Source organism: Heteronotia binoei, chromosome 2, assembly GCF_032191835.1.
Source record: "Heteronotia binoei isolate CCM8104 ecotype False Entrance Well chromosome 2, APGP_CSIRO_Hbin_v1, whole genome shotgun sequence".
NCBI lineage: Eukaryota > Metazoa > Chordata > Lepidosauria > Squamata > Gekkonidae > Heteronotia > Heteronotia binoei.
In genome coordinates this window covers 90,554,276-90,581,966 of record NC_083224.1, presented here as the reverse complement: position 1 = coordinate 90,581,966, position 27,691 = coordinate 90,554,276, and the positions used below count along the sequence as shown (strand labels likewise).

The 27,691-nt window shown below is 44.2% G+C and overlaps 1 protein-coding gene across 2 annotated transcripts in view; it reads right to left on the bottom strand.

The window, feature by feature from the left end:
- The window catches only part of CPNE5 (copine 5), a 307,885-nt gene that overhangs the window by 141,236 nt on the left and 138,958 nt on the right, over positions 1–27,691 (bottom strand). For both annotated transcript variants that reach the window (XR_009555063.1, XM_060231586.1), the window contains exons 7-9: positions 20,450–20,509; positions 10,509–10,572; positions 342–445 (exon numbers count right to left, since the gene is read on the bottom strand). Coding sequence is in view for 1 of the 2 variants with exons in the window: in XM_060231586.1 (XP_060087569.1) it covers positions 342–445; positions 10,509–10,572; positions 20,450–20,509 (228 nt within the window). In the remaining variant the exon portion in view is untranslated. The remainder of the gene's footprint in view (positions 1–341; positions 446–10,508; positions 10,573–20,449; positions 20,510–27,691) is intronic.

Genomic DNA, 27,691 nt, shown 5'->3' with positions numbered 1-27,691 from the left:
AGAGCAAAACCAAGGGGTTGAATGTCTCCCTCCCATTTAAACAGATTAGCTGACAGGTGGACCCACTGCACTGATCCTTTCAAATGGAAGGAAATCATTAAACCCCTCCATTTGGCTCCCCCCACCCTGCTTTTGAAGGGAATATACTGATATTTTTTGGGTTTGATATTCCCAAACCTGAAAAATACCATTTTTGTGTCAAGTCTTAAAACTACAGTAGCACTCATAATAGAACCACAGGAGATAACAAGGAAGAACTGCTCAGAAGACTGGAGAGCAATCTATACATCATTTTGATCAGAGTAAACTTTCACTCTCAAGACAAAACTAGTTGTACTTACGTCCCATCCTCATTACTTCTATAGAACACCATGAAAGGATCAGATTTTCCAAAGAAATCTTTCTTGTCCAGCTTGTTGGCACAGAACTGCATTGTGGCCACATCCTTGAAATTGAAATCAGAATATATCATATCTATAAACAATGTCACTGTTTTAACATGAGCAACAATTGGGGGGGGGAGGGGCTTCATGTATTTAGTTCCAAGTATGCAGGGATTTTTTTCTGGGGAAATGCAGCAGAATGGAGTTCTGGAACCTCTTCATAGAAGCAAAATTCTCAAACAATGTTTAAAAGTTTATGAGTGGCACTTGTGTGTTTCTCCTTCATTTTCCTCTTGAGGGTTCTGGCAAAAGCCCTGCAAGGATGCAATGCATACAGTATCAGACTCCAGAGCAAAAACATCCAGGCTTACTGAGGAGGGTAAAAGGCGGGGATTAATGGTCACCACTGAAGGAAAGGTGCTTTGATAGATAAGAGAACAATCTAAAATAGAGAGCAGCAAGGCAGGAAAAAATCTAAGGCAGCTGATCACTCAGATGCTTAACAATGTAACATTATGCCTAAGAATTTAGACTTTTTCAACCTTGCATAGTGCCAGCATCTGACAATTTGATTGTGTGACACCAAAGATATTTTTCTGTTTCTGGTAGACACATTGCTGCTTTGATCCTCAGTGTATCAATAGGCTCCATGGATATGCCAAAATAAAAGATACTATGGACTATGATGGGGATGATCAGTTAGTTTCTTGCTAGACAGTTGATTCAGTATTTCTTTGGGGTCTTTTGAGTTAAACCAATCTAAATTCTCTACTGAGTTTTGCTGCCTTATTATTTGAAAGATTCATGTTTGGATTAAAACCCCCTAATTTTCATATTTGTTAATCAATGTCACATTGACTTTTGTGATCAAAACTGATTTTTGAAGGATATCACCACAAGAAGTCAGTCCCAGATTCCAGTATGCCATGAATCTGTAGAAGTATATTTTGTCTGCAGATCAGAAACAGTTAATTAGGAATTACAAGACCTTGTGGTCCGCATCTTGGTTTACTTACTTCCCACAAATGAAACATTATGCTAGCAGAAGAGTTAACCCATTTTACCTGAAAACTGTGGAATCACATAATAATTCAATATCTTCAATAAAATATTTACAGTGTCATCCAAAGCAGAGTTACACTCTTCTAAGTCCACTGAAGTTGATGAGCTTAAACAGATGTAACTCTGCTTAGCATTAATTTGTGCATTTGTAGTGCTGAGGACATTGGAGACATTTCCTCTCATCGATCCAGTGCAGCATAGTTATTATTCTCTACAGATGTTATTCTGTTCTGTTTCACCTGAACCTACATTATCTGTGTTGGCACAGACAGAGCCACCTTTGTTATGCTTGAGCTCTTGTGTGGCCCACTAAGTGGCACAGTCAAGGCCATCCCTAGTCCAACAATTTGGATTAAGGTCCTTGGAGGGTGCCAAGAACAGAAACTCCAACATATCTCAACGTTAAGGAACTAACAATCTTGCCTGTTAAACCCCAGATATCTAAATGAATGATGTCATGATCACAGCCACATTTCTTTAGGAATGGGGATAAAGCAGACAGCCTTTCTGGTTTGAATGAACCCTGAGTCAATGCAGAGCCAAATGTGTCATAGTGTAAAGAACCAAAGAAAGTTCTGAAGGAACACCTCTTAGGAAGTGACTGCCATTCCCATCATCCTCTAAGAGGAGACGGGGCCAGTGATGTTATTGCCAGGAGTGCTCCAATTGGTGTAGTGGTTAAGTGTGCAGACTCTTATCTGGGAGAACTGGGTTTGATTCCCCACTCCTCCACTTACAACTGCTGGAATGGCCTTGGGTCAGCCATAGCTATTGCAGAGGTTGTCCTTGAAAGGGCAGCTGCTGTGAGAGCCCTCTCAGCCCCACCTACCTCACAAGGTGTCTGTTGTGTGGGGGGGGAAGATATAGGAGATTGTAAACCGCTCTGAGTCTCTGATTCAGAGAGAAGGGCGGGGTATAAATCTGTAGTCTTCTTCCATTATGAGTCATTGCTGACATCTGTTGCTGTCTGTCTATCTATCTTTCTGTCCGTCTATCTATCTGTCTGTCTGTCCGTCCGTCCATCCCCACAGGAACAATGCAATCTTTCATGGCTGGCTTCTTATCAATGTAGAGAAGTCCCAGTAAATAAGGTCTTATCAGGAACTGGCTGTTGCTGAGTCATTGAACACAGCAAGGCCAAGAAGATGATATTGGATTTATACCCCGCCCTATACTCTGAATCTCAAGAGTGGCTTACAATCTCCTTTACCTTCCTTCCCCACAACAGGCACCCTGTGAGGTAGGTGGGGCTGAGACCCCTTCCAGAAGCTGCCTTTTCAAGGACAGCTCTGTGATAGTTATGGCTGACCAATGGCCATTCCAGCAGCTGCAAGTGAAGGAGTGGGGAATCAAACCCAGTTCTTCCAGATAAGAGTCCACACACTTAACCACTACACCAAACTAGCTCTACACCAAACTGGCAATGTAAGGCAATGTTGCATGGGCCAGACAACACATTGGCAAAAATGCCAAGTTTGTGGCAAGCAACAGCAGCCCCTGGAGTCTTCCTAGTCAAAAAAACAAGCCTGATCTGGAAGCATTTGTAAGGGCCAGTTCTTGTCACATGACCTGCTGCCATTTCCATGGTACAATCTCCTGCCTCCTGCACATCCTTAGTAAAACTTGAAAGGGGTGCTCAGCTAATGCTGTATAGTTGCCAGATTCCCACAATACCTTCATTATTCTTTCTGGAATTTACATGGGTTGTGAAATTCTAGGTTCATATGGGCACCAGTGAGAGCTATGACATGGCCAATAGAGGCAGCACTCTGCTGCAATATTCCCTCTTCCCTCACCATGGATGTCATCACATCAATCAACTGGCTGACTTTTTTGCCATGGCAACAGTTCCATGCCATGATGTTGCCTGAATTACCTGAGGCAGTTGACAAGTCAGTGTGCAGCCATTCAAGGGAAAATGGCACTGTGTTGGAAGCACAGTTAAACCCTACCACCCGTTCCCAAGCATCACTTGCTTGAAGGGGAAAAGTTAAGTCAGCTTCCATCACAAGAGGCAGAACTATCCATGCAGAGTTAATTGCTTCTGTCTCGGCTCTTTTACTTCAAAATGGGTGTTAATTCTCTTTATAGCACAACAGATGGCAGGCTACTTTGCATGCATTCAAGTGCTCAGAAATCTTAAGTGGACATCAGTGTCAGAAGTGGCAGGCACTCACTTACATGCAGTTAGTGCCTCTCTAGAGTCAAAAGGATATGTAAATGCTCTCTGTGTGTGTGTGTTTGCCTGCATGTGCATGCATGTGGTTTGAGGAGGAGAGGGATCTCATGCAGGTATGCCATAGACTTCATCTTCCAAAGCACCATTTCCACCAGGGAAACTAGGCTTGCCAGCCCCCAGGTGGGGGCTGGAAATCACCTGGAATTACAACTGTTCTCCAGATGATAGAGATCAGTACCCTTGGAGAAAACAGCTGTTTGGGAGGGTAGATTCTTATCACATTATGCTGTACTGAGGTCCCTCCCCAAACTTTGCTGTCCTAAAGGTCTACCCCTAAATCTCCAGGAATTTCCCAGCCTGGAGCTGCCAACCCTAAGATGGAACTGATCTCTGTAGTTGGGAAATCTGTTGTGATTCCAGAAGATCTCCAGTCCCCACCTGGAGATTGGAAACTGCAGAAGGAAGCAGGAAAGGGGGAGAGGCTATGAGGCTTTAAGGAAAGGGAAAGAGGAAATAGTGGAGTAGGGGTAAATGAGACATGTCCTGCAAGTCCTTGTGAGTTCCCACTTGTTTTCTAATTGTGGTGATCCAACATGTATGATAGCAAAAGGAGATTACTTTTGTCTGCACAGGAGAGAAATTGGTTTCTCCCACTCTCACAAACATCAGAAATGTGGGCGAGAGGAGGTGAGAAAAATGCAGCGATACTGTTTGTATTCATTTCTGTATGTGAAAGAGAAAAAAATAGTCTGCCTGTGCTGGTGTCTAGACAGGCCTGTGTTTCTCTTAAAAGATATACACCAACTGTGTTGTTTTGTTCTATTCAAGGGTCGCAAGAAGCTGGTTATGGCAGCCAAGAGGTTCTGAACCCCAGTGACCAATACTTGAACTGCAGGATTCTCACAGGCAAATACTTGATGGCTGTCTACCATAATGACTCCCCTCTGCCTCTTCCAAGCTCAAGACTGATAGTGCTAGGAAGGTATCATTTCAGACACAATTGGCTTTTCCTCTGCAAAAAGTATGATGTCCCACCCCCCACCCCCATTAGTCTCTACAGGAGAAGTGGCCAAAGCTCCTGAAAAACTGTTAATCATCTTGAAAGCTGAGTTCCATTAGAAGTAGCAAAGCTGGAGGGAGGGCCATGTAGAAGTTTCCAGCCAAGCATAAGGACTTGAAGTTGGCCACCAGCTGTTTTTGTTTCCAGTACTAAAACAGGAAGAGCTAGCATTCACCTTTGGTTCCACAAGAGTGGGCACAGACTCAGGCCCATTACATACTTACAATCTTACTGCAGATTTTTAGAGCTGTAGGCCTTGAATCTTTACTTTGGATCCTGTGCCCACCTTACACACTATTCTTTTTCCTCCAATGTATTTATTCTGCAGCTACAATAAAAAGTACTTTTCTAAACTGAGGTGGAACATCACTTGTGACATGTGGGGGGTGGCAGCCAACTTTTGAAAAAAATGCAATTGTCCTATTGCAGCTGTGCAGCAGCTTCTCGCAAAAACCTTGCATTTAAATCCTCATAGTTCAAGTTTTGCATACACATTTAGCATTTATTTTATTGAATGAAAGGGAAAAGAAAGGAACACAGGCACTGTTGAAACTGACCAGACTTTTTCTGAAGCTCACCCGCAGCTGTGAGGCTCCATTTTTCATATTGTGGAGCGCTAGGAGATTCTATACTGTGTTATTGGCCATAGTGAAAAATGGGAATCGCACAACCTCATAATATAGAGAAAATGTTGAGTGTGCAAAATGTCTGGTAGCACCTGCCGACACTGGCATTGTAAGCTGTGATTGTTGGCAGTGTGTGTGTGTGCATGCACACACATGATTTTGCAAAGCTGGCTTCAACTCTACTATGCTATGCACAGGGCTGCAATTTGTAGGGGGTAGGAGTCCTCTAGAAGAAACTCTGGAGAGCTTTTATAGTCTTGTGCCACTAAATTGAAAAAAGGAGAGGGTATTCTCACCAATGCTCTAGTGCAGCTGCATAGTAACTCTAATTTCCTGTCCTTACTTGCAAATTTGCATGGTTTTCTCTTTGTGATTCTTTGATTTGATTGCACTCTTCCTCCAAACGGATTAATCTCAAGCAATTCTTAAATTTAGTGGTTTGCAGAAGGTTCATGTGACTCACCCACCATTTTAATGCTAGCCTTCTGGAAAGTGCCAAAATGCCCCCCCCCCAACTTTGTCCACTAAAGCATTAAAGGGAAAAATGTTTTCAAAGCTTTAGTCTCTCTCTCTCTCTCTCCATCTCATGTCAATTTCATTCACTGCTGATGACCCCCCACCTATTTTGTTTGCATGCAGCACCGAAGTCCTTTTTTCTCCCCACTAGGGACACTGCCATTTGCCTCCGCTCTGATCCCCCTTTCAAAACAATACTAGCAAGGAACTAAACCTCATACAACTCCTTTTAAACTCCCCCCCTCAGTCATTTTAATTTTTATTCAGCAAACCAAGACTAGCTGTAATCACTAAACTCATGCTGCTTGTAAAAAAATTTTAAAATTTTAAAACGAAGGGGAAATAGAGCATGTACAAGGCTGGTGCATGGGAGTAGGCCATATAGGCAGCTGCCTAGGCTGCTGCATGACCTACGGAGTGATGCTAGGGCCTCCCTCCACACACGCCAGCTGGCCCACAGTGTCTATCCCATGCCCAAGACTCGAGTGGAGGAAAGAGGCAGCTTGGCCTCACTCCCAGGCTGCCTTCCCTTGCAGGGGAAGCAGCCTGAGAGTGAGGCAGAGGCCCCACGCTGCCTCTTTCCCCCATGCAAGACTTTGTCATGCCACAGGAAAGTTGACAGGGGAGCTGTGCAAATGGGGCCATCTGGCCCCACTCAGTTCCCCTGTACCACGGGGAGATCGAGCGGGGGTGTGGGCATTGGCACAGTTGGCTCCTCAAGAGGAGCCCTCTGTGCAAACGGGGCCATCAGACCCCGCTCAACTTCCCTGCATCATGGGGGTTGGGCGTTTGCACAAAGGAGCCCTCCTTGCAAACAGGGCCATCTGGCTCTGCTCAGCTTCCCCACACTGTGGGGAGGTCCAATGGGGTGGGTGGGTGTTTGCAAATGGGCCTGCATTTGGATGGGTGCTGGGGGCCCTCCCCCACTGGAGGGCAGGGGGCACAGTCATGCCAGGGGCGGCAAAAGCCCCAGCACCGGCCCTGAGCATGTACACCAATGAAGGAGGGAGGATGGTGGAATGTGATGTGGGTGGGGAGTGACCTTCAAGGCGTGGCAAAAGACTGCAAGGCAAAATCCAAGGGAATCTGTATGCTTTTGAATTACCTTCAGCTTGGAAGCAAAACAATGGAAAAACTGGCACAAAACACTCTCAGAAAACCCATGAAAACAGCAACCAGAAACTGAACTGAGAGATGAAGGGAGGAAAATCAGTACAGAATTACAAAGAAAGCCTGACAGACATGCATGTTGAAAGCAAGGGGAAATCCCGGTGCATAATAGGCCTCAGATTGCACCCTCAGGTTGAAAGATTTGCCCACCCTTGCTCTGTAGGATGCTTCACTACGCATTGCATCCCATGCTGCCACCTAGTGGGTCCTTGGTTTGGAAAGGTAGAAGATTGCTACTGTAGAGGAAACATATACATTTCTGTGTGTAGGATGTCCAGTGGCATGTTTGTGGAGGCAAGGAAGAGAATTCTACTTTGATGAAGGACTTTCATTTCTAGGAACTAGTTGTCTGGAGGTTGCAGATCCACACTGATGGATAGGTGATCTGTAACACATGCTAGTGTGGCTATTTATCTTTAAGCATGCAGATACACATTTTTATGTAAACTTTGGATGTATGTTTTGTCATAAATATTGGGCTTATTTTTCCATTGCACAGTGCTAGTACTACAACATCAGGCATATGGTTGCATCCAAGGAAGCAGACACAGCTAACAAGAAAGCACAAAAGCACTAAGGGCATTTTTTCCTAACATTTTATCTTTGACTTGTACCACATCAGTAGACGTAACTGAGAGCTTTTTACTAGTACCACTAAGAGGGACAAAGAAATCCAGCATCCACCGTGAAACCTGGGAAGCCACCATAAGAATCCACACAACTCTGTGAATGGACCATACGGGGCACATGTTAGACTTGGCACATGTTAGACTTGGGGCACATGTTAGACTTGATCTTCGCGGCGGGAGTTTCAGTGGACGATGTTACTGCTGAAGCAGTGCCATGGTCAGACCACTATGCCCTCAAGGCTCGTGTGGATGTCCCACCCCAAGCCCATTTAGGCAGCGAGCATATTTTAGCTCGCCCGCGGAGTCAGATGGATCCGGAACGGTTCCTGACGGCTCTACGGGATCCCTGGCTCCCTGGCGATTCCTTAGATGACCTGGTAGAGTCTTGGAATGATAGGCTCTCCAGGGCCATTGATGAGATCGCACCTAGGCGTCCTCTGCGCCCCCGCCCAAAGCCGGCACCCTGGTATAACCAGGAGTTGCAGCAATTAAAGCGTGGACTCAGACTAGAGAGGCAATGGCGGCGCACTCGAGACGAAGCAACTAGAACATCTTATAGAGAAGTTATGAAGTCCTATGAGATGGCAGTCAAGGCCACAAAGAAAACATACTTTGCGGCTAAGATTGCATCTGCAACTTCACGCCCGGCACAACTGTTCAATACAATTCAATACAATTCAATATAACTCTGCCACAAGGCAGACCAAATTTTAATGAATTGGAGATTGGCTGTGAGGCTTTTGCAAACTTTTTGGCAGATAAGGTCACGTTGCTCCGCCACAACTTCCCCACCATATTGGAGACAGTATGTGAACCTGAGGCTCCGTGCCTTTCTTCGGAGTGTGTCCTGGATGGTTTCAATGCTCTCAATCTGGAGGAAGTTGAGAGGATTCTCGTGTCTGCTCGCCCTACAACCTGTAATCTGGACCCCTGCCCCTCCTGGATTATTAAAGCTTGCCAGAGGGAGCTTAGATATCCTGTACGGGATATCATAAACAGATCCCTGATGGAAGGGCATTTCCCAGCACCTCTGAAAGAGGCTGTGGTCCGCCCTCTATTGAAAAAAACAACGTTAGATCCGGCCGAATTGACACACTATCGGCCGGTCTCGAATTTACCCTTTTTGGGTAAACTCATTGAGAGGGCAGTGGCGTTGCAGTTGCAGTTTTCTGGAGGATGCTTCCGTTCTCGACCCCCATCAGTCTGGTTTCCGTCCGGGTCACGGGACGGAGACAGTGCTGGTCGCTTTGATGGACGATCTCCAGCGGCATCTGGATCGAGGCGGCTCGGCGGTGCTGGTGTTGTTAGACCTATCGGCAGCGTTTGATACGGTTGACCACCGGCTGCTGACTTGTTGTCTCGCCAACGCAGGGATTCAGGGGTTGGCCCTACAATGGCTCTCCTCGTTCCTTGATGGTCGTGGACAAAGGGTGGCGATTGGGGGTGAGTTGTCCCAGAGGCACACGCTTGATTGTGGGGTGCCTCAGGGGGCAGTTCTTTCCCCAATGTTGTTTAACATCTACATGCGCCCCCTTGCCCAGATTGCCCGGAGATATGGGCTGGGTTGCCACCAGTACGCTGATGACACCCAGCTCTATCTATTCATGGACGGCCGGCCTGACTGTGTCCCAGAAAACCTGGACCGGGCATTACAAGCCGTGGCTAGATGGCTCAGGCTGAGTAGGTTGTAACTAAATCCAGCGAAGACAGAGGTCCTTTGCTTGGGTCGCCGTGGTCTGGGAGGGGAAATTCCCCTTCCAGCTCTTGACGGTGTGCCACTGACAGTGGCGCACAGGGTCAAGAGCTTGGGGGTACTACTTGAGCCTGCCTTAACTATGGAGGCCCAGGTAGCAGCCACTGCTAAGTCCGCATTCTTTCATCTTAGGCGGGCGAGGCAGCTGGCTCCCTTCCTGGAGCAGGACAATCTGGCAACAGTGATCCATGCAACGGTCACCTCAAGGTTGGATTACTGTAATGCCCTCTACATGGGGCTGCCCCTGTGCCAAACCCGGAAGTTGCAGCTAGTGCAGAACGCCGCCGCTCAGCTGTTATTAGGGCTCCCTAGACGGGAGCACATTCAGCCGGGCCTTCGGGGACTGCACTGGCTGCCAATAATATACCGAGTCCGGTACAAGGTGCTGGTTATTACCTTTAAAGCCCTATATGGCCTAGGACCTGCCTACCTTAGGGACCGTCTCTTCCCATATATCCCCCAGAGAGTGCTGCGATCTAGCTCTCGAAATCTGCATGTAATCCTCGGGCCAAAGGAGGCCCGGTTGAAGTCAACCAGGGATAGGGCCTTCTCAATCACAGCCCCTTGCTGGTGGAACCAGTTAACGGAAGAGGTCAGGGCCCTGCGGGATATTGGACAGTTCTGCAGGGCCTCTAAGACAGTCCTCTTCCGGTTGGCTTATAACTGACCAGTACCGAAACACCGAAATACTGAAGGAAGTCTATAGATAGCACACTTATATGGATACTAATGTTTTAACTATGTAATTTATTATTGTGTTTTAATTCTGAATTTTATTGTTAGAACTTTTATGCTGTGAGCTGCCCTGAGCCCGCTTCGGTGGGGTAGGGCGGGATATAAATCAAATAAATAAATAAATACAACTCATTCACCTCTACACCATGTTTTTTTTCTGATTTAGGAAGAAAATCTATGTGCATCTCTCAGCACAGTTAATATTTTCATACATTCATTAGCTCTTTGAAAAAACCATTCACTATAACTGGGCTTTGGGATATGAAAGACTCACAGTGCAGCGCCCTATACTGTGTGATACTTCCTATAGCTGCTGAGAGCTTTCTTCATTCTTCAGACACAATAATCAGGAGCAATGACATGAACAGAAGCCAACAGGGCAAAGAATTACTCACTCTGCAATTACCCAGTTCCTCAGCAGAAAGGATGATGGTGCCACACTTCTTCCCTGGAATGCCCCTGCAAGAGAAAAGAGAATGGCTCAGCAACCAGGCAAGAAGTGAAGAAAAGAAAAGCCCATCAAGTACCAGATCTAATATTGTATTGTTTATTTATTTGTTACAGTTGCAACTGGTTTCTTCTCCAAGCAGTCAGCGTGGCTTTTTCATCTCATTACAATTCCACGAAGGAGTCTGGCTGAAAAACATTGGCTCTCTCAAGGCCACCCAGTGACCTTAAGCAGGCTATCTGACCCTGGGCTTCCCACATCAAAAGTCAACATATTGTCTCCTGATGTTCATTCACAGACAACTCCAGTACTTACCAATGTACAGGAGCCCTTTGGAAATGGATGTGGTTATGGAAAAGCAGTGCTGTGATGATTATGCCTTATAAAGTTTTAAGCCATCCAGCCATTCAAAACATTTTTGCAGGTGGCTCAACGAAGAATGGGATTTTTCAGGGTGGAAGAATAAAGATTTTCAGCTAAATTGTAATTTTAATTGTACTTGAACAGTTTAAGACAGGGGTGGCCAAAATGTAAAAACCACATAAAATAAATCTAAGATGTTTAAGATGTTACACACATCTTTATTAAAACTGTTAATACTTTCTTTGCACAGAAAAAAAAATACATATGTATGCACTTTACAATACGACTATGCTAGAGGGAGATTTTTTTAAAAGCAAAATTTGGGAATAACAGTCACCATAAAACCAGCATAGGGAAAGGTTAGGGAATTATTTTATTGCACCAATGGGAGAAGGAAACACACATGTACCATAGAAATCACTGACCACCATTTGTATGATTATGCATCTCCCTTTGCTTTGATGCCAAGGATAGTAAATAAGCTCCTACAAGAGCTACAAAACTAAGGTGGAATGCTCTCTTTCCCCACTCTAGGTCTCTGGGCAACCTCTGTGGTGGAGAAGAGTTTGCAAGCCTGCCTATTTCCCCTTCCTTCTCCACTTCACATGCATCAGAAATAGTCGCCTACCTATGGGTCATTGCTCAGAGGTTGACTGAGATCTTGATTGAGAGTAAGTTTGCATTAAGTTTCTCATGGACCTCCAGGAGCCACACAGTATGTGTGAAAGAGTTGCATGTGGCTCCCGAGCCACAATTTGGCCATCCCTGGTGTAATGTACTGAGTTGCGAGACGGTTTGAAGGCAACATGCTTTATTCAGTGATACATTACAAAAAGAGAGGGAACACGCGGGCTGGGTCCCGCTTATAAACATTACCCGGAACTGCCCCCCAGTCTGACCAGTCCAATCCTGGTCAGTCAAACTTTCCGCCATAGATCTTGATGGGCGGGGCGTCTGACGAGCTACATCTGGGGACCCACGGGGTCGCCTCTGTAGCGATCGCCATGCGGTACATCCGCTTATGTTCAAGACATAACACCTGGTTTAAGACAAACTGACATATATTTTCAGTGCACATGTACACAAAACATTGGAAGGTGCAACTAACATGAAGCTGCCTCATACTAAATGAGACTATACTATCTATTCATACTGGCAGCATCTCTACAGGGTCCATGGTAGAAGGCTTTTACATCACCTATCTCCTGATTCTTTTTAACTGGAGGTTCTATGAATTGAACCTGAGACCTTCTGCATGGAAAGCAAATGCTCTGCCACTGAGCCATAGTCCCTGCTTTCATGGTGAAGCAAAGTCTTAAAACAAACAAACAAACAAACAAACAGCTTAGTCTCTAATTCTTTCTTTTTTAAAATAGCATTTTTACTGGAACAGTTTTGGCCAGCTTTTTGATATACAGTCATTCAATCTATTCAGTGCCATGACCACAGGAAACTCTACTGGACAATGACCTCTCAGAATGAATATGTCCTACAGACTGGATGACAGCTCTATTTGTTTCATGGCAGTGGAAGTTAGGGAATGAAGCAGAAATTGACTGATTTGACTTTTTCCAGGCCAGAAGTCTAAATTAGAAAAAACTACAAGCTAAGTGAAGTGGCTCAATTGTGATGTCACTTGTCTAGCAGCTTAAGAAAGTCCTAGGCTCATGTGCACAGTCAATCATCAATGAAAAAAACAACAAAAAAGATTAGAACAAAACATGTAAAAACATCTACTTCCTTTGTTCTGTCTTTTGTTGGACTGATACAACTCTGCATTTGAGCTTATTCTCCTCCCACAATTGCACATGGAAATGAGAAGTCTATGAGTCACTTTGCACAATTGCCTTTTGCCAATGAATAATTGATCACAAGAACAAGTTAGATCCTGGTGGGCAGCTGTGCTGATCTGAAGCAATAGAACAAAGTTGGAGTCCAGTAGCACCTTTAAGACCAACAAAAGTTTTATTGAGAACATAAGCTTTCTTGTGCTAAAAGCACACTTCATCAGACAATCGTATGGGATGGAATTAGCAGTCCTACATATATAGAGAGTGGGCAGTGAATTAGTATGTAAAATAGTGAAAATGTTTTTAGCAGATGAAAAGAATAACAAATTAGGGTCTGGTAATCATCGGCTTGGGTTGATTGGGCAGAAAAAACAGCAAAGGCAATAAATGTCAGAATTGGAGATGGACGTCAATGTCATTAGGTTTCTTAATTGTGAAAAGTAATAAATTAGAGTCTGTTGTAATGTTCCATTGGTCTCCTCTCTAAAGCATTGGTTAAAATAAAATTTTTATGTAGAATGAAGCTGCAGTCTACTCTGTTCAAATACTAATACAAAAATACATCAGAATACAATAGATGTATACCTTTCAAGTATGAGTTAAACTAATGTGGGGATTCAGTTTAAGTACAGAGAAGATGTATTAGAGTAAGTTAAGAGCAGAGAGAGATAAAAACATGGACGGAATGTTTTGCAGACTAACTTGATTTATGGTCTCAAAGAAACTTGTTGTTTGTTTAATGTACACATGTGCCCGCTGTTGCTGGGCAGAATACACACGGTAATTAATTGGCTGTAGCAGGTGGAATGTTGTGAGGTCATGTTTATTAATAAAAGCAGCCAGGGGCGGCAGGAGGAGTTAGTCTCTGCTGATTCCCAGCGCAAACCCCTGGTGCACCTTTTGAAACTTTCCAGATGTTTTTCCTGTGTGTAAATCTTTTTCTATCCGCGCCTATAATGTTAGAGCTGGAACTCTCACAAACTAACATCCTTTTCTAAGAGTAGTTCTGTCAGAGAGATTTCTGCTCTGTTATATTGTGTAATATCACAGACATTATTCTGATAAACTATTCTAAAAAAAGAAATATATTGGAATACAGTGGATGTATAGCTCTACTTGGTGATAGGGTTGCCAAGTCCAAGAAATATCTGGGGACTTTGGGGGTGGAGCCAGGAGACTTTGGGGGTGGAGCCAGGAGACATCGGGGCAGAGCCAGGAACAAGGGTGTGACAAGCATAATTGAACTCCAAGGGAGTTCTGGCCATCACATTTAAAGGGACTGCACACCTTTTTAAATGTCTTCCTTCCATAGGAAATAATGAAGGATAGGGGCACCTTCTTTTGGGGCTCATAGAATTGGACCCCATGGTCCAATCGTTTTGAAACTTGGCGGATACTTTGGAGAGAGTCTCTAGATATTATACTGAAAATTTGGTGCCTCTACCTCAAAAAACAGCGCCCCCAGAGCCCTCAAAACCTCCAGCTCAATTCCCATTATACCCTATGAGAATCGATCTGCACATAGAGAATAATGAAGTACTCAGTAGACTTCCCCCCCCCCCCCATTTCTGGCAACACTGAAGGGGGATCAGCCTCTCTACTCACGAGTTGCTGCCAACTTTTTCAAAGTAACACAGACACCCCATCCCAAGAGGAAACCTTTCAATCAGTGACTGAAGCCTCCGGAGGTAGAAACGCACATGGTCCTCTGGGGGCGGAGCCCCCCCCCCTCCGCCGGCCAGACTCCCCGAGGAGATGCCTGTAGCAGCCGGAGAGGATGCAAGGACTACGAGTCCCAGCATGCACCTCGTGAAGGGAGGCCGTGCTGTTTTTCCCCCACCACCCCTCCCGCTTCCACGTTCTTGGAGATCGGGGGGAAAGGCCCCTAATCCAGGGGTCCCCCGGCAGGGCGGGGGGGGGGGGGTTGGGAGCCCTACTTGGTGACAATGGGTTTAGCATATGTAATGAGATAAGAAACCAATATCCCTGTTCAGTCCTGGGGAGGTGTTTGTTCCAAGTTTCATAGTAACTTGTAATTCAGCAATTTCCATTTCCATTCTGTTCATAGTGAAAATGTTTTTAGCAAGAACAAGTGTGATTGTGAACATCACCTTCCAACCTATACAAGGAACATCTGGTGTGAGACACAAAGTTGTGCCTTGAAGTGGTGGCAATAAATTCAGAGAACACGTTTCTTAGTGCAGCTGGAGCTTTTGTTCTACAGATGTACATGCAGAATAGTTGAGTGAAATGGCCTGGTTGTTTCTATACACTTCAGTTACCTTTTTAACAGTTATAATGCTTCTATATTGCCTGAATTTTTACTATATGCCTTGTATCTAATTCATTTTTTTTTGCCTTCTTTTTTCTTTTGTGTCTGCACATTTGGGGTCATGTTGGGCTAACTTGGCTCCCTCAGGAAAGATGAACAGAAGTTGGCTTATCTGTATTATCTTTCCAAACTAATCATATTAAAAGAGAAATCTGTTGTGATTTGCAGTGAAATTGTGCACTCAGGCTTGGTACTGAGACAAATGTGTGCAGATTTACAATTATGTAACAAACAAGAGGAAAACTGAGGAACAAATCAGGCAAAAATAATGGCCCCACCTGGATAGTTTTGCACTAGGGGAAAACATGCATGGGTTCTTCCGCATGTGAAAACTGCAGTGGTTGCTCTATAATTGATTTCTTCCCTGGAGCAGAGATCTGGGAGACAAAATTCATACATCCCTCCTATCTTTCAGATGCATATTTGATGAGAAAAAGGGCCAGTCACTGTGATATGAAATCTTAGGGACACCTCCACAATGCACTTTTACAAACACTGAACAATGCACTTTCTACTTTAAATGTACATGAGCAATCATTTGCAATCATTAGAGTACTCGTAGAATAAAATCCAATTGCAAAGTGCACTGAAAGTAAATTGAAAGTGCATTATTTACTGTGTGTGAAAGCACTATGTCAGGTTGAAAAGAGAAGCAGTGACTATCACTTAGACCTGATATATACCCCTGAGAACCCCCACCTCCTTGGACCCCACATTCACTCAAACCTCCTGATTACCTAAATATGCTGCATTTCTACTCATAGTCAAATATCTGATTTGCGTGTCCCTAAGACTGAGTAGCAGTAAGAGCACAATAAGAAGAAATATGCTGTGAATGGTGTTGCATTTATTTATTTACATTATTTATAGTCCCCCTTTTTCACATGGACTCAAGGCAGACTACACATAGTGAGTCAGTATAATCAACAACATGGGACATTCAATAATAAATGCATTAGGATATTAGAAATCTGGAACTACCAGAATGAAACAGGAGTACAGCATGGCTGGGATCAAACACACTAAATGCACTTTCAATCCACTTTCAATGCACTTTACAACTGGATTTTACTGTGTGAACTTGCAAAATCCAGTTGGAAAGTGCATTGAAAGTGAATTGAAAGTGCATTATTCAGTGTGTCTGATCACAGCCCCTAAGTATTAACATGCCACATTAAGCAGTACAGAAATTACATAATAGGATCCTACTTACAATATGCTATATACAGCAGTAAGGAGTCAGAGCACGTTCCAATCATTTATCAAAGTAAATTTGTGAAACCATTTTGTACTGTGCAGCCTTATTATCTGTGCAGAAAAGCCCTCTTGAATGGTTCAGTTTTGTATAGTTTGTGGAAGGCCAGGAGAGTGGGAGCTTTCCTGACCTCTTTGGGTAGGCCATTCCACAAAGTGGGAGCCACTATGGAGAAAGCATGTGAACAGGCAGTTGTGGATTTTGCACATTTGCAGGGTGACATCTGCAGAAGCCCCTTCTAATATGACTGGAGTTGTCATGGCAAAGCATAGGGAGAGACAGTCCCATGAACAAAGGGGCCAAGACCATGAAGGGCTTTATATGTGATAGCCAATGCCTTAAACTGAGCTCTGTAACAAATGGGCAACCAATGAAGGGTCTGCAGAATGGGAGTAATATGCAAGCTCCATCTAGCTCCTGCTAATAGCTGAGCCATGGCATTCTGGACCAGTTGTCTGAGTTGGTTTTGAGAGGAGACCAGTGTGTAGTGCGTTACAGTATTAGGGGATGGAGCCAAGAGACATTGGGGTGGAGCCAGGAGACATTGGGGTGGAGCCAGGAGCGAGGCTGTGACAAGCATAATTGAACTCCAAAGGGAGTTCTGCCAATCACATTTAAAGGGACCAGACACCTTTTAAATGACTTCCCTCCGTTAGAAATAATGAAGGATAGGGGCACATTCTTTTAGGGTTCATAGATTGGATCCCCTGGTCTAATCCTATTGATACTTGGGGGGTATTTTGAGGAAAGGCACTGGATACTATGCTGAAAATTTGGTGCCTCTATCTCAAACAACAGCCCCACTAGAGCCCCTGGTACCCATGGATCAATTGTACATTATACCCTATGGGAATCAGTCTCCATAGGATATAATGGAGTGCCCAGCAGACATTTCCCTCCCCCCCCCTTTATGATTACCCTGATCTCCTGCCCTCAACTAGGGATGGGTCACCCTAACACGATGTGTCAGATTCTGTACAGGTTCTCTGCCAGCACTGTTCTAGATGTCTCCCAACTGTTTTAAGATCACTCAACACTGTGGTAAACCAGGGGGCTGGGTTTTGTCCCATGGCTGAGAGAGGTTGATAAGGGGCAGCCTTGTTGATAGCATCAACATGTTCCATGTTTCTACTGCAGCCTCAACAGAACATGTGTTTGGAATCCTAACATTCTACAAGGCACACCCATAGCCAGGATTTTGTCCTTGGGGGGGGCAGGAAAGGGGGCAGTTTAGCTTGGTGGAGTTTACTTCCAATGAAGCCTGCTAAGTGGATCAGGCTGAGCAAAGGAATGGAGCTCTTGTTTTGTTTGTCTGAGCAGCCAACGTGTGTCTATTCCAGGTAGGCTTCCCAACCACCCCACTTTGGCGGGAGACTTCTGGTTTTGCAGCTTCATCCCCCGGTCTCCAGAAATTGGGAAGCGGGGGTGGGGGTGGGGGGGTGGAGGGGGGGTGAGAACATACCTGTAGGGTATTGAGCTCCTGAGCAGTTTGTAAAACGGCTGCCCCTTTAAGGCTGGGCAGGAAGGAGGAAACAGGAAGGGCTTCGGAGAACGGCCCCTCCCTTTCTTTGCTTTCGTTTTCAAAGCAAGAGTTCTCCGGAAGAAGATCTGGTAAGTATTTGTGTGTGTGAGAGAGGGAGGGGGGGGATTCCCTGGTATGGAGGCCCTCCCCCCCCTTTAGAAAGCGTGTGTGGGGGGGGAGGGAAATGTCTACTAGGCACTCTATTATTCCCTATGGAGAACAATTCCCATAGGGAATAATAAGGAATTGATCTGTGGGTATTGGGGGCTCTGGGGGGGCTATTTTTGAGGTAGAGGCACCAAATTTTTAGTATAGCATCTAGTGCCTCTCCCCAAAATACCCCCCAAGTTTCAAAACGATTGGACCAGAGGGTCCAATTCTATGAGCCCCAAAAGATGGTGCCCCTATCCTTAATTATTTCCTATGGAAGAAAGGCATTTAAAAAGGTGAGCTGTCCCTTTAAATGTTATGGCCAGAACTCCCTTGGAGTTCAATTATGCTTGTCACATCCTTGTTCCTGGTTCCACCCCCAATGTCTCCTGGCTCCACCCCCAAAGTCTCCTGGCTCCGCTCCCAAAGTCCCCAGATTTTTCTTTAATTGGACTTGGCAACCCTAATTCCAGGTCAGGGCTCGCAAACACGTTTATACCAGGGGTGGCCAATGGTAGCTCTTCAGATGTTTTTTGCCTACAACTCCCATCAGCCCCAGCCATTGGCCATGCTGGCTGGGGCTGATGGGAGTTGTAGGCAAAAAACATCTGGAGAGCTACCATTGGCCATCCCTGATTTATAGGAAACTTCATATTAATTTTACTTGTGGAGAAATGTGTTCTACTTACTACTTTGGAAGTTTGGATTGTTCAAAACTGTCACCTTAATTTTTAAAAAAGTTTTCTCTTTTAGCATAGAACACTCTCCAGCCTCACCTAACAACACTTTAGAAATGCGAATGACCTCCCTGGCCAGAGACAATTAAATGAAAATGGTCAGTTTGCACCTCCAGCTAGAAGCTGACAGCTAGCAGGGAAATGAAAACAGCTTTTACCTACAAAAGGGTTTTTTTTTCTCCAACCAGAGCAGACACAGCACAATCCATGTGTATGTGTGTGTGTGTGGGGGGGGAGTGTTGCAGACAAATGCAGCCCCATGGCTATGGGGCTGTATTCTGGAACCTTGTAGGATTTATCAGCCTCTGCGAGTGGACCATTTTAACTGCGGCCCCTCTCATACAGCATGATGGGGCCATGTTCATCTTGGATTTAAGTAAGTCATGGTCAGACCATGTTTTGGGACAAATCTCCAACCCTGAAACCAAACCTTCTCTCAAAGGCTGATTAAAAAAAGGGGGGGGGGTGAACTCTTTCATGTGTTGGGTCAGTCACAATTTGGTAGAGACCCAAGGCAGTCAAAGAAGCTATAAAAGTCTAGGTTGGTCCTGGCGAAGTATCATCAGCATGAATGTTGAAATCCCCCAGTCTAAGAATCTCCAGCACCACATAAGACAACAATCATGGAGGATGCCTACTGGGGAACGAGTTGACTGGTAGACAAGCAGAAAGCCTTTAGAGATGTAAAACCCAAGTTCAAATATCCACTCAGCATATGGTGCAAAGTAGTTTCTGCACATGTAGCTGACTTTAGATGTTATAATGAGAAAGCATAAATGCTTCTTCTTATGCAGGAGCAACTAAAACAACATCACACTGGAAAGGGAGAGGTTTCTATATTTTCTCTCCAGTTCTTCTTGTTAGGATCTGAGATAGGGTTGCCAGGTTTGTGTTGAAAAATACCTGTTAACTCTGGGGGTGGATCCAGGAGAGGGCAGGGTTTGGGGAAGGGAGGGGCCTCAGCATGGTACAATGCCATAGAGTCTACCCTTCAAAACAGGCATTTTCACCAGGGGAGCTGATCTCTGCCAGCTGGAGATCAGTTGTATAAGTGGGAGATCTCCAGGCCTCACCTGGAGGCTGGCAACCCTAAGAATTGTGGAATAATTTGCACACTGACAAAAGCAACAGAAACAACTAAAAATATCAGGTTAATCTCTATTTCATGTAACCTCAATAGAAATAACACTGGGACTGAGATGGGCTCAATAGCTCGCATCAGGGCTTTTTTTTCCTTTCTGGAAAAAGAGGTGCTGGAACTCTCAAGAGGAAAATGAAGGAGAAACACGTGGGTGCTCCTCATGATCTTTTAAACATTTATTTGAGAATTTTGTTTCCACAAAGGGGTTCTGGAATGCCATTCTGCCACATTCCCCCAGAAAAAAAAAAGCCTTGGCTCTAATGAATTCTACTCTAAGATTCTGTTGGATGTGACCTCCTAGACATAAATGTGGAATACCATCCACTCAACCCAGTTCAGTAGTAGTAATATTGCCGGGCTCAGAGCTTCATATGAAGGCTTATTTTTTTAAGCTGATGTGCCACAATTTAGTAAGACTTGCATTCCTTGTGCAAATTATGTGCCCAGTTTACAACCGACAGTGGGCAAAATATGCCAGATTAATACAGCAATTAGCAGCCCCCCATCAGTTCTTCCTTTCTTGATATATGCCTTCAACTAATCCATGATAAGAGATATCTGAGTGACTTCTAAAGGAGGAGACTTCAGCATGACTTACCCATTGGAGACCGATGGCATGGGCTTCCCAGTTCTGGAATGTAATGTAAATGCTCCCATCCTGAGGAAGGAGAGAAAGAGAAACCAGAATTAAAATTCCCACTGATAACATACTTCTCTTAATTTTGAGAAAAGCTTCCTGCAATATCTTCTGCTTATTTTCAAGCAATGCATGAGCATAGCCCGATGCTGGTTTTGATTTTCCATCCAAGCCAGGGATATGCAGTCATTTATTAATGAATGAAGAAAAGCAACAGAAATATCTCATTTGTTATTGTCACTCTTATAACAAAAACAAACAAGAAATGTAATCACATTTGTTAATATTCTGGAAACTGTCTGGTTTAGAGTTCAAGGAGACAGGTGGAGGGGGTGAAATAATGGAACTGACAAGGAACCTCTCCAGTTATCAGGCCAAGCAGATCCTGAAATAGAAGAGTATTGCTAATCCTTATTTTCCACACTGTTTCCACCCATTGTCAGTGATTTGCAATGCAATCCTAGGTAGAGTGACTCCCTTCTTAGCCCATGGTTTAGAAGGGTATAACTTGGTTTAGGATTGCATTGTTGGTGAGGATTCTCTTAATTCTATATAAACCATGACTTCTATTTACCAAAGCTATTACAGCTGATAGTGCTTTACTTCAATTGCTGTTTAAGTAGAGTGAGATTCCTTTCCCCATCCTTTTAGGGGTTAGTATCAATTTACACCACAGACCACTGAGGCAAACATTTTACTTTAGCCCTTCTCCCAACATTGGGTAGTGCTGCAGGTTGGGAGGAGGACAAAGTGAAACATTTTGTTTCACCAAGTAACGCTTTCTCAATAATGCATACTACAATCAGTAATACATATAGAGAGTGAGCCAGACAGAAACTAATTGCTACGAGAAAAAAAGATTTAAACATGGATTAAGAGAGGAGTTGTGTAGGTGCTCTACTCCCAACTTCTGACCAGAATGGGGTCTGTGACCTCTACATAGCCTGTCCTACATTCATCCAGCAGCCATGGGATAGCTGCAAGCCCTCATTTCCTCACTGCAACAGTCTTAATTGATGTACCAAACATCACCTAGTAACCACTGTGCTACTGCCTGCTTCTGTGGCTGCCAACCATCCGCCATTGCCACTATGTTAGTGGCAATCTATGTATGTGTACAGCTTTACTGTATGCAAGGCTTTTTTTGTAGAAAAAGCCCAGCAGGAACATATTTGCATATTAGGCCACACCCCATGATGCCACGATTGTTTCACACAGAGTTTTTCTGTAGAAAAAGCCCAGCAGGAGTTCATTTGCATATCAGGCCAAATCAGGGCTTTTTTTGTAGCAGGAACTCCTTTGCATATTAGGCCACACACCCCTGATATAGTCAATCCTCCTGGAACTTACAGTACAACCTGTACTAAGAGCCCTGTAAGCTCTTGGAGGATTGGCTACATCAGGGTGTGTGGCCTAATATACAAAGGAGTTCCTGCTACAAAAAAAGCCCTGGGCCACACCCATGTCGCCAAGCCAGCCAGAACTGTATTCCTGTGTGTTCCTGCTCAAAAAAAGCCCTGACTGTATGTGTTTCCAATTAAGACCAACAGAAAAAACAAAAACAAATGAAGGCAGTAACAAGTGAAACCAAAAAGAATATTTTTTAAAAATGATAACATTACAAAAGTTTGGGCATATGAGGACATATCAGGCACCAAAGCACAGGCCACAGAAGCAGCACAAGCCACAACCCAGGATTAGGTCATATATACTCAGCTTGACAACTCTGCACTTAAATAAAAGTTGGAGACAGTTTGCTGCAAAGAGGAAGTCTCTCTCAGCTTTTTCATCCCTCTATTCCCTACCGCTAGAAACAGTGACATCTTCTAACTTTCTCTTCCTTGGCTTGAGGCCATAGCTACAGAGACAGTGACTAATTCCCTTCCTTCACCGATACAGTTTCCTTGACAATATTTATAGAATCTGACTGAGGCCCCCTCCTCCCATCTCTGAATGCTCTAAAATGCACACTTAGCTTCTCTTGGTGTGTCTGATCCTTGGCTCAGCTCTTCATTTGAGCTGGGAGACGCATCTGAAAAGTTATTACATTTATAATCAGTTCATTGTGACAAAAGTCAATATGAACTTCCACTTCCCTCCACCCTGCAATGACATGTGCCTACCCTGATGTTCACTGGCATGATAGATAGAAATACAATTGACATCTAACAAACACATGAATATCTCAAGTTAATCTAACAACTTCTCCCTTCTGTCAGTTAGAAGAGAGGAGAGAGAGCACATTTTGGTTTCTTCCTTCTGGGTCAATTCCTGCCCCCACCGTTCCTAGTCTGAGGCCTTTCCCATTCTTTCAGCTGCCCACTTCCTCTGTTTTCCATTCAGGGCTCCTAGAAGACATCAATGACTCAGGGATCTTCCCTGCCCTTTCACAGATTCTCTGCACAATGAAAAGACTAATAACACCATCTGTTATACAGTGAGCCCTGTGGTTCCACATTTTTCTTGACTCAGTATTTCTGCATGTGGAAGGTTATCTGAACATCAGCTCTGAGCCACAGAACAACCAAATCATAGGATTTTAGAATTATATGAACACTATTAAGGGTCCTGCCAATTCCTCCAGTGCAGCCAGGGACACAGGGATCCATGAATTTGAGCTGCCTTGACAGCCAGTCAAAATCAGTAGTCATCATAATGCTACACCATCCCAGACCTGGGAAGAGGTAGAATCGGGAGCCAGTTTGGCTTAGTGGCTAAGTGCGCAGATTCTTATCTGGGAGAACCAAGTTTGATTCCCCATTCCTCCACATCCACTGCTGATGTGACCTTTTGGGTCAGCCACAAGTTCTCTCAAAACTGTTCCGCTCAAAAGCCGTTCCTGGAGAGCTCTCTCAGCCCCACCTACCTCACAAGGTGTCTGTTGTGGGGAGGGGGAAGGAAAGAAGATTGTAAACTGCTCTGAGGTCCATTTTGCGTACACAGCTTCTGATTTTCACTGAACTCGAGTCGGTTGGGGTTTACTTCGAATGCTGTGCCTGCATTCTACATCTTTTTCTCTCTTGTCAATTTCCACTGAAAATTGCAGTGTATATATTTTGCATACCAATGAGAAAACCTGAGTAGTGTTCTGGAGTTGGTTTCTCCTGATTGGTTAGTTTCACACTGGGTGTGCATTTTGAAATAGGATATTCTTTCAGCTGAATTTATTGTGGGGCTGCCATTAATGTCCCCCCCACATGCTTTATCAGTAGCCAAGAAGTTTGCTGGAGAGGGGGAAAAAACCACTAGTAGGCACTGTTTCAAAAATTTAGTGAGAGTCAATGCTGGCCAGAGAGGAGGTGGTTCATGAGGGGGGAGGTGGAGACATCAGTGCTTTGCAGCCTGAGTTCCCCCATTGTTATTTAGAAATAAGATGACAAAGATGTTGAGATGGATCAGACTTTTAAAAAGAAACAGGCTGCTGCTGCCATGAAGAAGGTTCTGCAGTATTATTCTCACGTTTGAAATATTTGTAGTCAGAGTCAATTTAAAAGGAAACCTTTAAAAAAAATACATACCTGAAAGAGGAATCAAACTACAAAACCTTGTCTACAACAGCCTAACATCTTAACCAACCAAGCTAACTTGATATTCCTGCAAATGAGTCAGACAAAGGCAAGTACTTTCCTAATCTCCTTTTTCAAAAGACATGCATAGTATGAAACTGACCAATAAGAACAGACCAATTAGCCTGCCAGGGGAGGGGAGGGGAAAAGTCCAAGGAAATGTTTCTGCTTTTAAAGGAAGCAAATTAAGAGAAAAAGAGGGAAATACTGCGCTGAAAAACCACTCTTAGAAACCAAGGAGATACAGTAGAATGATAGCAGAATGCTGGGAAAAGGATGTGGAAGGAATTACAAAATCTGATGGGTAAGTGCACAAGTGAACATGGAAGCAGGTTTTTGAAGCAACAGATGTGGGAGATGAGAGCTTTAGTAAACACAAATGCAGAAAGGACCTGAGACTCCTTTGGGCAGTGAAGGGTGGGGTATAATCCCAATCTCTTCTGCTTCATCATCATCATCATCTTGTCTTGAAAATCATGCTAAGCATCAGAGACAATCAGAGCACTTCTCCAAGCACAAGATGATAAGCAAATTTGGGGGGTTCTGATGGGAAGTCCATTAGGAGAATATAATTACATAGCTATCCAAAAGCTGTACATCTTGTTAAAAATATATTTGCCAATGTCCTTATAGGCAGGCCTATACAAGAACAAGTGAGCTAACTGAGATCTTGATGCTGAAGTAATTTGATAATATGGATCAGTAGTTCTCAAACATAACAAATTTTCACTTTTTAGCTGCAACACACTACAAGCACACACACACACACAAAGTTGCCATATACTGAGTCAGACCACTGGTCTATCAATGTCAGCATTGTCTACTCTGACTGGCAGCAGCTCTCTAGCATCTCAGGAAGAGGTATTTCACAGCACCTTCTACTTGATCCTTTTACCTGGAGATGATGAGGATTGAACCTGGTACCTTTGGCATGAAAAGGAGATTCTCTGCCACTAAACTTGACCTAATGCATGGCAAGTTTCAGCTGTCAATCAGTAAAAGGGAGGAAAAGGGAGTAGGGTTCTACCAACAGTGTCGACCTGGGAGCCCCTGCAGATATTCATATGTAGTTTCCCGCCTACTCTGCTGAGGTCAATGGCACTCACCTCTTGAACTGGTTTCAGGAGGGTAGCCATACTGATCTGCAGTAGAAGAACTTTGAGAGTCAAAGAATTGATTCTCAAAAGCTTAGGCCCTGACAATCTTGTTGGTCTCTTTAAGATACTACTGGACCTGAGTTCAATCCCAGCAGAAGCTGGGTTCAGGTAGCCCACTCAAGGTTGACTCAGCCTTCCATCCTTCCAAGGTCGGTAAAATGAGTACCCAACTTGCGGAGGGGAAAGTATAGATGATTGGGGAAGGCAATGGCAAACCACCCCATAAAACAGTCTGTCATGAAAATGTTGTGATGCGACATCACCGTGGAGTTGGAAACGACTCATCATGAATTCTACATAAAGTATGCATGTGCTCTTTGTTCCTGATTTTGTGAAATCTGCTGTGCACTACTAAGGTAAAATATCACTGCTAGGTCAAATTCTAAAAACTATACTTTACTATTGCTGCACATATGACTGTGCCTATGCAGGTTCCAATAAGCTGTCTGCCTATCAAACAGCAGCCTCATGTTCAGGTTTTGCTTCTCATTCAGTAAGAGTGACGGTAAGTGCCAAAGGAGCAGAGATGACTGATCACCCCGGGTGCGGCTAGTGACAGTGAAGACTGGCAACCTCTCTCCTGACGGGCTGGAATAGCTTTGATTAGCAAGTTAGGAAGTCAGAGGATGCAGCTTTACCTGATGCCTTTTGTCTTGAAAGACACAAACAATTTATCCAGCACCTGCCATCAGCTAGCCAGGCTCAGCCTGGTCAGCCTCCAGAACTGAATACAAGCAAAATGATTGCCTCTCCCCAGAGGCAAAAGTGGCTCTGAGAAGGGAACAAATTCCATCTACACTATTGTAAATCTTTACATGTCAGGAGCCAGTCAAGGCATAAACTGTGCGTATGGAGTCAGAATCAGAAGAGTCCATCGTGGCAGGACCAGGCTTATGGCAGAATCAGGCCTAGAACAGAGTGCGATAGGATCATGTCCTGAAACATGAAGAACGATAGGCAGGATAATAGACTAGACTTGGAATAAATTATGGGCAGACAGCAGATGCAAAGGATAGTGCAAAGTAACCAGTAACAACACTCTGAAAACGGGCTTAGAGACATGGAATTTAATAAGAGGTGGAGTCAAGAACTCTGTGTAAGAATGGTTGGCCCACCCATGTATAGCCATTTCCAGCTTCCTTTTGCATGGGATGCTGGGAAGATGATTCCAATAAGGCCAAAATAATTTTGCCTCTTTATAGGTCTGCAGAACAGTGACTCCTGGTACACACATGATGTCCAGTCAACCCCTCATGATCTGCAACAGGCAGTAAGATTACTGAGCATCAGATCTGTGCCCATCTGCGGTTAAAGTACCAAAATGGAGACTGGAGCTTTATTGTTACCATAGCTTCTTATCCCACTTTGTTCCATGCCAGTGCTGATGCTCTGGATTATGCATGCACATGTCTAAGGTTTAAGTGGAAGCAGGTCAAAAGACCTGGAAAGGCCACAAGAGAATCTCTTTTGATATTACATCAAATGACTCCCCAGATCACCATAATATTTCATGGCTGATTAATGCATTACCTGGAAATGTATGGAATGCTGTTTGCATTATAAAAGACAATATAGACAGCAAGAGCGTAGGGATTCCTCACCACCCTCGTCATGGAAATCAGGAAAGTTTCCGGTCACTGCTTGTCAAAGCTGGTCTGGCCTTGAATATAAAGAGAGTGGCTCCAAGGACAGGCCTTTGATACGTTGTCACTTACACCGCCTGTGTGATTGAGCAGGTGGAAAATGTGGCTGTGATGATGTGCAGTCAGAAATTTACTAATCAAGATTCATGTTAGTTCATAAATGCAGTAAATGCTTTGGCTGTGAAAATAAATGTTTCCAGCATTTGGGGGCAGCTGGAAACCTTCTGATTTGACAACTATTCTGGCATCTTTCTGGCTGTATTTTCTTGGGTATTGGGAAGAGCAGTAAAGGGAGAAAGCAATTCAGCAGATATGTGCCTAACAGGAATGTCATTCAACTATCTTCCTGTCAAACAAAATTGTCCCAGTTGGCATTTTTGTGCATAACGTTTTCCCACTTCCCACTAGTCACTGTGCTACTGAAAGGCTCAGGAGTGGGGGTGCTTCCTAATTCTGTGTAAACCTGGGTCCTGTGTTGTCTGAGGCTACACCTGCTAGTCAAGGGCACAGGTTTACAGGGCAGACTAAGGGCAATAAAAACAGAGGAGAAGGCTTGCATCACCTCATGGTAAAATCACCCACTTGCTCTATAAGGGTCAGAGGCAAAAGCTCTGTTTGTACAAGCAAACACACACTTGGGATATGCTAGAGATTTATTTATTTACTTGATTTATACCCTGCATTCCACTCTAATAGGGTCCAAAGCAGCTTACATTATCTATTTATTAATAACATTTATTGGCCACCTTTCTCTCTTGTGGAACTCAAGGCAGTCTACAATGCAAATAAATCATTATAAAAAGCGCAGAAAAAACAGCTATTATATAATCCATAAAA